Source organism: Pristiophorus japonicus, chromosome 3 (assembly GCF_044704955.1).
Source record: "Pristiophorus japonicus isolate sPriJap1 chromosome 3, sPriJap1.hap1, whole genome shotgun sequence".
NCBI lineage: Eukaryota > Metazoa > Chordata > Chondrichthyes > Pristiophoridae > Pristiophorus > Pristiophorus japonicus.
Window position 1 is genome coordinate 256,527,593 of NC_091979.1, and position 12,872 is coordinate 256,540,464.

Below are 12,872 nucleotides of genomic sequence, written 5' to 3' on the forward strand. Positions count from 1 at the left end.
ATCAATACATTACCCCCCAATACCATGTGCTTTAATTTTGCACACCAATCTCTTGTGTGTGACCTTATCAAAAGCCTTTTGAAAGTCCAAATACACCACATCCAAGGGGTTCGCCCTTGTCCACTCTACTAGTTACATCCTCAAATTCTAGAAGATTTGTCGAGCATGATTTCCCTTTCATAAATCTATGCTGACTTGGACCAATCCTGTCACTGCTTTCCAAATGCGCTGCTATTTCATCTTTAATAATTGATTCCAACATTTTCCCCACTAGTGATGTCAGGCAAACCGGTCTATAATTCACCGTTTTCTTTCTTTCTCTTTTTTAAAAAAAAAAGTGGTGTTACATTAGCTACCCTCCAGTCCATAGGAACTGATCCAGAGTCAATAGACTGTTGGAAAATGATCAATGCATCCACTATTTCTAGGGCCATTTCCTTAAGTACTCTAGGATGTAGACTATCAGGCCCTGGGGATTTATCTGCATTCAATCCCATCAATTTCCCTAACAATTTCCTGACGAGGGTTTCCTTCAGTTCCTCCTTCTCGCTAGACCCTTGGTCCCCTAGTATTTGCGGAAGGTTATTTGTATCTTCATTCGTGAAGACAGAACCAAAGTATTTGTTCAATTGGTCTGCCATTTCTTAGTTCCCCATTATAAATTCACCTGATTCTGACTGCAAGGGACCTAAGTTTGTCTTCACTCATCTTTTTCTCTTCACATATCTATACAAGCTTTTGCAGTCAGTTTTTATGTTCCCAGCAAGCTTCCTCTCATACACTCTTTTTCTCCTAATTAAAACATTTGTCCTGCTCTGCTGAATTCTGAATTTCTCCCAGTCCTCACGTTTGTTGCTTTTTCTGGCCAATTTATATGCCTCTTCCTTGGATTTAACACTATCCTTAATTTCCCTTGTTAGCCACGGTTGAGCCACCTTCCCCGTTTTATTTTTACTTCAGACAGGGATGTACAATTGTTGAAGTTCATCCATGTGATCTTTAAATGTTTGCCATTGCCTATCCACCATCAACCTTTTAAGTATCACTCGCCAGTCTATTCTAGCCAATTCATGTCATACCATCGAAGTTACCTTTCCTTAAGTTCAGGACCCTAGTCTCTGAATTAACTGTGTCACTCTCCATCTTAAAGAATTCTACCATATTATGGTCACTCTTCCCCAAGGGGCCCTGCACAAGATTACTAATTAGTCCTTTCTCATTACACATCACCCAGTCTAGGATGGCCAGCCCTCTAGTTGGTTCCTCGACATATTGGTCTAGAAAACCATCCCTAATGCACTCCAGGAAATCCTCCTCCATCACATTGCTACCAGCTTGGTTAGCCCAATCTATATGTAGATTAAAATCACCCATGATAACTGCTGTACCTTTATTGCATGCACCCCTAATTTCCTGTTTGATGCCCTCCCCAACATCACTACTACTTTTTGGCGGTCTGTACACAACTCCCACGAGCGTTTTCTGCCCTTTGGTATTCCGCAGCTCTGCCCATACAGATTCCACATCATCTAAGCTAATGTCCTTCCTTACTATTGCGTTAATTTCCTCCTTTAACCAGCAATGCTACCCCACCTCCTTTTCATTTCTGTTTATCCTTCCTGAATGTTGAAAATTGAAACTCTTTTGACCATAACTTGGATTACGTCTCCTAATGTGGCCGCTATACTTTATGAATCTAACAGGTCACGCAAGTACATGGAATCTGTTTTTGGATTGAATGGTTTTGTGAAGTAATCTGGTTGGTTTAGACATCCGCCTGCTTTATACACCTGTTGCATTTGAGAGCACTTCAACACTAACAACTCCTGCTGTTTATTTGTAAAACTGGATTTACTGAGCTGGGAGCCTGTATAAACAGAGTTTTTAAAAAAAAAAGACAGAGACTGACCCAAAGAAGGAAAAGTTAGGAGAATTGGCTGGCGAACAGAAAGCAGAGAGTCGGGATAAATGGGGTGGAAATCGGTGGTTAGTGGTGTGCCACAGGGATCGGTGCTGGGACCACAACTGTTTACAATATACATATTATTTGAATGGGGAGAAATTACAACATGCTGCGGTGCAGAGGGACCTGGGGGTCCTTGGTGCATGAAACTCTTTTGGAGTCCTTGGTGCATGAATCCCAAGAAGTTAGTTTGCAGGTGCAGCAGGTAATCAGGAAGGCGAATGGAATGTTGACCTTCATTGCGAGAGGGATGGAGTACAAAAGCAGGGAGGTCCTGCTGCAACTGTATAGGGTATTGGTGAGGCCGCACCTGGAGTACTGCGTGCAGTTTTGGTCACCTTACTTAAGGAAGGATATACTGGCTTTGGAGGGGTACAGAGACGATTCACTCGGCTGATTCCGGAGATGAGGGGGTTACCTTCTGATGATAGATTGAGTAGACTGGGTCTTTACTCGTTGGAGTTCAGAAGGATGAGGGGTGATCTTATAGAAACATTTACAATAATGAAAGGGATAGACAAGATAGAGGCGGAGAGGTTGTTTCCACTGGTCGGGGAGACTAGAACTAGGGGGCACAGCCTCAAAATACGGGGGAGCCCATTTAAAACCGAGTTGAGAAAGAATTTCTTCTCCCAGAGGGTTGTGAATCTGTGGAATTCTCTGCCCAAGGAAGCAGTTGAGGCTAGCTCATTGAATGTATTCAAATCACTGATAGATTTTTAACCATTAAGGGTTACGGGGAACGGGCGGGTAAGTGGAGCTGAGTCCACGGCCAGATCAGCCATGATCTTGTTGAATGGCGGAGCAGGCTCGAGGGGCTAGATGGCCTACTCCTGTTCCTAATTCTTATGTTCTTATGTTCTTATGTTCTTATGTTCATATGTTATGTAAGGAGAATGCCCAGAAGATTGGTCAAAGTAGTAGATTTTATGGAAGGTCTTAAAGGAGATGACAGTGGTGGAGGGGGTTTAGGGAGGGAATTCCAGAGCATGGAACCTGGGCAACTGAAAACACACCCACCAATGGTGGAGTGAAGGAGGGGGATGAGCATGAGGTTAGAGTCGGGGAATGGTGAGTTGGATTTTGTAGAGCCAGGAAAAGTTATTGATAGGGAGAACTGGGACCATGCAGGGATTTAAACACCAGGATGAGAATTTTAAATTGGGGGCTTTGGGGACTGGGAGCCACTATAGGTCGTCAAGGACAGGTGTACTGGGTAAGGAGGACTTGGTGTGTGATAAGATATGGGCAGCAATGTTTTGAATTAGCTGAAGTTCACTGAGTGCGAGAGCATTGGAATAAATGCATAGAGAGTTGAGGGGGGTCAGCGGCATGTTGACTGAAGTAGAGTTGAAAGCAGGCGATGTTATGGAGGTACAAGTAGGTGGTCTTTGTGATGGCGAGGATGTCAGGTGTGAAACTCTGCTTGGGCATGACAATGGATGCTGAGGTTGCGAACAGTTGTTCAGCCTGAGATCGTGTCCAGGCAGGGGTTGAAGTCTGTGGTGAGAGTACAGAGCTAGCACCAGGATATTAAGACAACAGCTTCGCTCTTCCCACTATTAGCTGGAGGAAATTATAACTCATCCAAGACAGAATGTTGGACAGTACAAAAATAGATGAGAAATCGAGAGTATAGAGCTGGGTTTCATCAGCGTACTTGCGAAAACTGAGCCCAAATCAACAGAAGATGTCTCCAAGTGGCTGCATGTAGACAAGAGGAGGGGCCAAGGATGAATCCTTCACTTTTCATTACCTTGTGGCACATGCTCTAGTCTGTGGTTTTATGCAATACTTAAAGACTGCAGACACTTCTTCAAATTCTGAATTATAAGTAGGTTAAAATATTGAATACTGACGCTTATGGTGTGAAATATTCTTTAAAAGGATGTTTGTAGGAAGGATATAAAAGCAATGGCTAGGTTGCAGTGTAGATTCACTGGGATGTTACCAGGGAAGCTGGATTATAGAAGGAATAGGAGGGAATTATAGAGAGAGAGAAGTTTTTTTTTTCTATGAACGGTTCTGATAGGATAAGTAGTGATTTCTGTTGATCAACAAGATAGTAATGAGGGGTTAGCTATTTTCCAAAGATGGTTTAGAATATGGAATAATCAGCCACAAACTGTTGAAGTAGAGTCCAAGTGTGCTTTTGAAAAGCAATTTTATAGTTGCTTGAACCTGGGTATATCCTATTAAATCGTACAGATTCAAATAGGATTAGACTAGGTGAAGGGAAACGCTGGTGCCCACTTGATGACTAAATGTTTCTCTGCTGTAACTTTCTATTATTCTATAAGTATCTCCACTAACTGGAATGTTTGCTATTAGCTGAAATTCTCCCGAGTGTGTCTAATTTTCTAACTAGCATGGGAGGAAAATTGCAATTTCAACCAGTGAATAAAGGTTTGACGTTTTCAACGCCAACAGTAACTTGTATTTATATAGTGCCCCTAACGTAGTAAAATAAAATTTGACACTCAGCCATATGAGTTATTGGGGCAGATGGTCAAAGAGGTAGGTTTTAAGGAGCGTCTTAAAGGAGTTAAGGGAGGCGGAGAGGTTTAGGGAGGGAATTCCAGAGTTTGGGGTATAGGCAGCTGAAAGCATGAAAACCAATGGTGCAGTGCTTTAAAATCGGAGGTGCACAAGAGGCCAGATATGGAGGAGTACAGATGTCTCGGAGGGTTGTAGGGCTGGGGGAGGTTGCAGAGATAGGGAGAGGGTGAGACCATGGAGGGATTTGAAAACCAGGTGTGAATTAGGACACGGGCAGCGGAGATTTGGATGACTTCAGTTTACGGAGGGTGGAAGATGGCAGTTCGGCCAGGTTTTGCATTCAAAGTCGAGTCTAGAGGTTAAAAAACGCATGGATGAGGGTTTCAGCAGCAGATGAACTGAGGCAGTCTGCATTTTAAATCCTGACTGTGTTGGCATAATGCTTGTCACCTTTAGAGCAGAGGAGATTTGATGGAGATGTTTAAAATCATGAAGGGTTTAAATGGAGTAAATAAAGAGAAACTGTTTCCAATGGCTGAAGGGCCGATAACCAGAGGGCACAGATTTAAGGTGATTTGCAAAAGAACCAGAGGTGACATGAATGAAAACTTATTTACGCAACGAGTAGTCAGGGTTTGGAATGCACTGCCTGATAGGGTAGTGGATACAGATTCAATAGGACTCTTCAAAGGGGAATTGGATAAATACTTGGAGAAAAAAATTTCAGGGATATGAGGAAAGAGTGGGGGAGTGGACTAAAGGGATTGGCCTTCGAAAGAGCCAGCACAGACTAGATAGACCGAATGGCTTCCTTGTACTATTTTATGATTCTATGGATAAGGTTTGGAGAGAGAGGGAATGTTAAAAGAAACTGGAATTGGATCAAATGTGTTTTAAAGTAGAACTTGAGCTAATCAATGTTCCCTTTAAATCTTTTGGGTGCGTGGCCCCTTTAAGGGCTGTGCAGACCATTCAAATTACCGCACATGCATGGTTTTTCCCCATTTTTAAAAGCCGCTGAGCTATGCACGGGAGCTCCAGAGTACTGCGCCACCATGCAGCTTAAAAAGAAGATTGGTGCTAATGTGGTTTGCTGTTATGGAGGTTTGGATCTAGTTTATCATTCCAACATGTTTGGTATCTTCCTGAAGAAATTCAACAGTATAAGGTATTTATGTATTTTTTTAAAAAGAGCCTTCTCACCACCCCTCATTTCCTGTCCTGTACTCTCCTCATGCCATGAATAACCTGGCTGAGATCAGCTCCCAAACCTGCTTTATAGCCACCCACAAGGGATTACAGAAGATTATCCCAGGGTGATAGGCTATCTGATTTTTTTTTTAAACTTGCTTCCTCCTTCTGCTTACCAACTATCTGTACGACATGGTAATAAAGTTAAGACCAGTATGTGGAGAAGTGGGTGCGAACCTCATCATGGCACTTTGTAGTACAGGTTATTAAAGCTCCATGATTTGTTTTGAGTTTACCATTAAATTTCATAATGAATCTGGGAACCGAACCAAACAAATTACAATAGTGTTACTTCTGGATTTGAAACTTTGGAAAACTAGCCTCGTTCTGATCTGACGCTCCTCTAATAAATCAGATTTTTCTTTAAGTACTTAACTTTTCTTGTTTTGAAGTTGAAAGTTAAAAACTTTCACTAACATTTCTTTTAAATAAACTTTCATAAAATGTATATACAATTCCACATTTTCAAGCTATATCAATGATTTATGTTTTTCTGATGTGTAATATAAATCGAATATAGATTAAGACTTAAATTAGTGTTTTTTTTCCAAATTAAAGTTATTGCAGGAAATGACTCCCTTGCAAAATCGCCTCACAGGAGATCACAGAGCATGGACACCTCGAACGTTAACCAATTTGACCTCATTTCTGTCACAAAGAATGGGAGTGATCCAGCAAAGTCTTCAGCTGATCCACTTTCAAAACAAGCCATGTGTGCACCACAAAAGGCTGCAACACTGCCAAGAAGCAAAAATCCTTTTGACAACAGCAGCGACTCGTGGGGGATCAGAGATTCCAGTTTAGAAACCAGAAGTACAGCAAATTACAGACAGTCGGAAATTAAAAAAGAGACCAAGAAAGAGAAGGAGAAAATTAGCCTTTTTGCACGTGTGACCGGCAAGAAAGATGCCAAAAAGTCTGAAAAGGCTAGCAATATGAAGTTAGAAAGTGATGCAAAACCATCAAACCCGTTTGTTGGAAACTTTCACCGCAGTTTTGAATTTGATTCCAAAAATCCATTCTTCTCAAACTACAACACAGTTGATCTGTCAAGGTGAGTAAGCTTCCTTATCGTTGCAGAGTTATGCATCCGACTATATACATAATTACGACTGTGTAGTTACTTAAAATTATGGAAGTTACAATACTATAGTACGCATTAATAGAGACCTTCTAGTATCGGGCCTACAACTAAATTTAATAATTCATATTTTAACATGTATTGGATCATTGGCTGTAAGAACCATTTCAAGAAAGCAAATGGCATGTTGGCCTTCATAGCGAGGGGATTTGAGTACAGGGGCAGGGAGGTGTTACTACATTTGTACAGGGCCTTGGTGAGGCCACACCTGGAGTATTGTGTACAGTTTTGGTCTCCTAACTTGAGGAAGGACATTCTTGCTATTGAGGGAGTGCAGCGAAGGTTCATCAGACTGATTCCCGGGATGGCGGGACTGACCTATCAAGAAAGACTGGATCAACTGGGCTTGTATTCACTGGAGTTCAGAAGAATGAGAGGGGACCTCATAGAAACGTTTAAAATTCTGACTGGGTTAGACAGGTTAGATGCAGGAAGAATGTTCCCAATGTTGGGGAAGTCCAGAACCAGGGGTCACAATCTAAGGATAAGGGGTAAGCCATTTAGGACCGAGATGAGGAGAAACTTCTTCACCCAGAGAGTGGTGAACCTGTGGAATTCTCTACCACAGAAAGTTGTTGAGGCCAATTCACTAAATATATTCAAAAAGGAGTTAGATGTAGTCCTTACTACTAGGGGGATCGAGGGGTATGACGAGAAAGCAGGAATGGGGTACTGAAGTTGCATGTTCAGCCATGAACTCATTGAATGGCGGTGCAGGCTCGAATGGCCTTCTCCTGCACCTATTCTCTATGTTTCTAAGTATGCTCTGAACAGCATGTTCATGCTCTGAACATTGTTATAAAAGTTTCATTATGTACAGTACATTTTATAAAGAGGACAGAGTAGCAATCTTTGAACTATTAATACAGAATAGGCCAGAATTTGCAATTGGTAATAACGGCGAACTAACAGCATTTGCTGTTGTTATCCCTTTGAAACTGACCACAACTTCAGGATGTAGCTCATGCGCATCTAAATACAGAAATCCTGAATTTGCAGTCAGTCACTCACTTCTCCAACACTTTCTGCGCTGTGGTTCCCACCCGCCTTAGCCAACAATCAATGAAATTGACAAAGTTGGACTTTTCCACGGTAACATCGCTGTTAAATGCCTCTTTAAGGGCTCAAATTTGGCCCACCCCTTTTTTTCGGTGCACTCACCAAAGATGTGGCAACTTTATGGGCTGAAAACGGCGCCGAAAAAATGTCCCCCGATTCTGGCCACTGTGTTGCCTCTCCCAGGGCTTGGCGTGGCCAGTCGATTGTGGAGCTGAGCTAGGGCCCTACACGAAAAACAGTGCTGGCAGCTCTCCACATGCGCATTGGAGTGAGCGTGCATGCGCAGTAGCTCCTCTTCCCCCAGCACGCCCTGCAGCTTGTGTGGGCGGGACCCAATGCTCGCCGCCCGTATCCCTGGCCACGTGGTCTCACGCACCGGCCGGGCCCGCTGTGGAACACACTTTAGATAAGCTGAAAAGGAACAGGAGTGGGGTCAGACAGAGCAGATTCTTTGGAAATGGATTGGAGCTGGCGCTGAGATAGGACTTCCTCGGACTGGAATCTGGACTTGCTGCGTCGCTGTTCCCGGGCTGAAGATGAAGGTAGGGTAGGACTGACTTCTGTTGCACCAGCTGGCCTGCTGACTTCCCGGGCTGAGTTTTGATAGAAAGGTAGGACTTAGTTTTATTTTTTATTTCTTCTTGAATGTTTTTGTCTCTTCTTGAATGCTTACTACTAGTTCTTTGTTTAATGCTTTGCAAGGTCCTCTCCGCTTCCCTTTCCGCCCCTATCTGTGGCCGAATGGTCTCCGATGTACCTACCTGCGCTGATTTCTTAACTCTCTGCTGGTTTCTGTGCGGCCACAAGTGGCCACATACTCTGGCCTAAGTTAGTTTGGCCAAAACAGGCATAGGTGGCTGGTTACGGCCCTTTTGAAAAGAAAACTAAACTTTAAAAAATCCTAACTAACTCACTTACACTGGCACAAATTGTGCAAAATGGGGATTTTTAAGATCCTCCGGAAAAAATCAAGTTGCTCCAAAAAAAAACGGAACAACTCCTGGGCAATTTTGAGACCTAAAATGTGAGGCTTCATTTGGCTTAAGTGTAACTGGGGTTTTAAGACTATTGACTGTTGTGGCCCTGAATAACTAATTTTAATTTTGTGGAGTGTCAAATTTCTCCATTATGATATAAAAAATATATAATTTTTAGAAGCTTTAAACACAAAGTTATATATTTTTAGGTTGTTCAACAACAACTTGTATTTATGTAGCGCCTTTAATGTAGTGAAACGTCCCAAGGCGCTTCACAGAAGTATTATGACACCAAATAAAATTTGACACCAAGCCGCATAAGTAGAAATTAGCGCAGGTGACCAAAAGCTTGGTCAAAGAGGGATGTTTTAAAGAGCATCTTGAAGAAGGAAAGAGATGTGGAGAGGTTTAGGCAGGGAGTTCCAGAGCTTGGGGCCTAGGCAGTAGAAGGCACAACCATCAGTGGTTGAGCGATTATAATCGGATGCTTAAGAGGGCAGAATTAGAGGAGATCTTCCGGGGGCGGGGGGACCTGGAGGAGATTAGAGATGGGGAGGGGTGAGGATTTTGAAATTAGTGTTGATTAACCGGAAGCCAATGTAGGTCAGCTAGCACATTGGTGATGTGTGAATGGGACTTGGTTTGAGTTGGGACATGGGCAACTGAGTTTTGGATCACCTCTAGTTTACATAGGGTCGAATGTGGGAGGCCAGCCAGGAGTGCGTTGGAATAGTCAAATTTAGAGGTAACCAAGGCATGGATGAGGGCGTCGGCAGCGGATGAGCTGAGGCAAGGGTGGAGACGGGCGATGTTATGGCGGTGGAAATAGGCAGTCTTAGTTATGCTGCAGATATTTGGTCAAATATGACATCAAGATTGCGAACAGACTGGTTCAGCCTCAGACAGGAGTTCGGTAGAGGGATGGAGTCAGTGGCTAGGGAATGGAGTTTGTGGCGGGGACCAAAAACAATGGCTTCGGTCTTCCCAATATTCAATTGGAGAAAATCTCTGCTCATCCAGAACTGGCTGTCGGACAAGCAGTCTGACAATTTATAGACCATGGGAGGGTCGAGAGAAGTAGTAGTGAGGTAGGGCTGAGTGTCATCAGCGTACATGTGGAAACTGACGCTGTGTTTTTGGATGATGTCGCCAAGGGGCAACGTAGATGAGAAATAGGAGAAGGCCAAGTATAGATCCTTGGAGGACACTAGAGGTATCGATGTGGGAGCGGGAAGAGAAGCCCTTGAAGGTGATTCTCTGGCTATGATTAGATGGATAAGAATGGAACAAGGAGAGTGCAGTCCCACCCAGCTAGATAATGGTAGCGAAGCATTGGCGGAGGATAGAGTGGTCAACCATGTCAAAGGCTGCAGACTAGTCAAGAAGGACGAGGAGGGATAATTTACCTTTGTCACCGTCACAAAGGATGTTTTGGATGTTCATCATCATTATTTCAGATTCTACCGTAACTCCATGTGAGGGCCCTTTTGCTCTCTGTTACATTTTTTAAAAGTAGGGATAAAAGCAGCTTCTCATTTCCCGCTTCCCTGTCTGAGAATTCTGCAATGTGATTGGCTGCTTGGGCAGTTTGTTGACGTCGCAGCAGATTGCGTTGGGGATTCCTCACCTATACTGCACTGAAATCACTGGCGCGCCAAAAAAGGCAAACTTCTCGCCAGAGATCGCAAGATCTTTGTGGATGGCTTTCTTTGGGGCCAGCAGTAAACACCATTGCTAGATGACTAGATTGGTTGTAAGTGCATAATTTTGAACTGACTGGCAATGGGTCCAGCTTAAAGACTCCCTGCTCCCTTTTAAAGATTAGCTTTTTGGCTTTGAATAATATAGACTTTTGCCAACTTGGCTAGAAGTTAAAATTTTGATTAATCATGATTAAAATTGTTTTGACAGTTTATGAAAGGGTATAATGTAGTATCTTCTCGATCAATGGTGACATCTACATGCAGCCATTAGCTAATTAGGTTAGAAGTTCAAAAAGTGCAACTTGAATTGTTTTTGCGGAATTGGCTGCTAGAAATTGGATTTATGGATATGTGATTTGTTTTCTTCTAATTTAACATTTTTAACAGATAGTTGTAAAGTAAATGCTGGTATATTTGAAGCAAAGATGCGGCTGAACTGGGGGTCATATTTTAATTCCTAGTTCAATCCACTTGTGCATTTGCAGATCTCCTGCATAATGGGTATCTGAAGGTATACCTTTAAATGTTTCCTTCCTATTTTATTCATTTCAGTGGCGGTGGGAAACAATTGTGAAGGGCTGAGCCCATATTACAGGATGTCTCCAAATTGCAAAGATTGAAAGAGAAGACGAGATATCAAGAAGTAGTGATTAAGTGATAACTAACTTTGGTTTTAAAAGCCTGAGTACAAGTAAGGGAAAAATTAAGAGCTAAAAAAAATCCTATTCTTTGAGGAAAGAATGGGTAGGAGTCCAAGATGAATCCTGACTTAACATGGTGGGGGAGAAAGTTTGCAGCTTGAAAGGAACAAGAGTAAAATTCAGAGCATAGTCATACCAGGTGCACAAGTTCAAAATTAAGAAGTCGAGTCGATGTCAGCTAGAATATTTTCACTCGATGGGCAAGTCTATCAGTGAAGACCACTGAAGTGGATTCAAGAGTCAACTAGATGGATCTGAAAGAGAGATCATTAAGTAATATGATTACATAGGATATACGACACAGACAGGCCATTCGGCCCAACTAGTCCATGCCGGTGTTTATGCTCCACTCGAGCCTCCTCCCATCTATCTTCTAAATCTATCCGCATAACCCTCTATTCCCTTCTCCTTCATATAAGAACATCAGAAATTGGAACAGGAATAGCCATACGGCCCCTCGAGCCTGCTCCGCCATTCAATAAGATCATGGCTAATCGAACCATGGACTCGGCTCCACTTCCCCGCCCGCTCCCCATAACCCCTTATCCCCTTATCGTTTAAGAAGCTGTCTATTTCTGTCTTAAATTTATTCAATGTTCCAGCTTCCACAGCTCTGAGGCAGTGAATTCCACAGATTCGCAACCCTGAGGAAATTTCTCCTCATCTCTCTTTTAAATGGGCGACCCCTTATTCTAAGATCATGCCCTCTAGTTCTAGTCTCCCCGATCAGTGGAAACATCCTCTCTGCATCCATCCTGTCGAGCCCCCTCATCATCTAATACGTTTTGATAAGATCACCTCTCATTCTTCTGAATTCCAATGAGTAGAGGCCCAACCTACTCAACCTTTCCTCATAAGTCAACCCCTCATCCCCGGAATCAACCTAGTGAACCTTCTCTGAATTGTCCCCAAAGTAAGTGCATCCTTTTGTAAATATGGAAACCAAAACTGCACGCAGTATTCCAAGTGTGGCCTCACCAATACCCTGTATAGCTGTAGCAAGACTTCCCTGCTTTTATACTCCATCCCCTTTGCAATAAAGGCCAAGATACCATTGGCCTTCCTGATCACTTGCTGTACCTGCATACTATCCTTTTGCGTTTCATGCACAGTAGCATCAGTCCCGCTGTACTGCGGCACTTTGCAATATTTCTCCATTTAAATAATAACTTGCTATTTGATTTTTTTTTTCTGCCAAAGTGCATGACCTCACACTTTCAAACATTATACTCCATCTGCCAAATTTTTGACCACTCACTTAGCCTGTCTATGTTCTTTTGCAGATTTTGTGTCTTCCTCACACTGCTTTTCCTCCCATCTTTATATCGTTAGCAAAGTATGCTTGGCTAGCCTCCCCTTAAATGCATCTATACTATTTGCTTCAACCACTCTGTGGTAGTGACTCTTTGGATAAAGAATTTTCTTCTGAATTCCCTATTGGATTTCTTGGTGACTACCTTATATTGATGGCCTCTAGTTTTGCTCTTCCCCACAAGTGGAAACATTCTCTCACTACTCTATCAAAACCTTTTATTAATTTTAAAAACCTCTTATTAGGTCACACCTCTGCCTTTTGTC

General features: G+C 42.7%; 1 protein-coding gene across 1 annotated transcript in view; it reads left to right on the forward strand.

The window, feature by feature from the left end:
- The window catches only part of LOC139260238 (rab11 family-interacting protein 2), a 90,579-nt gene that overhangs the window by 43,992 nt on the left and 33,715 nt on the right, over positions 1 to 12,872 (forward strand). The window contains exon 3 of the mRNA XM_070876564.1: positions 6,272 to 6,767. Within this exon, the coding sequence (XP_070732665.1) occupies positions 6,272 to 6,767 (496 nt within the window). The remainder of the gene's footprint in view (positions 1 to 6,271; positions 6,768 to 12,872) is intronic.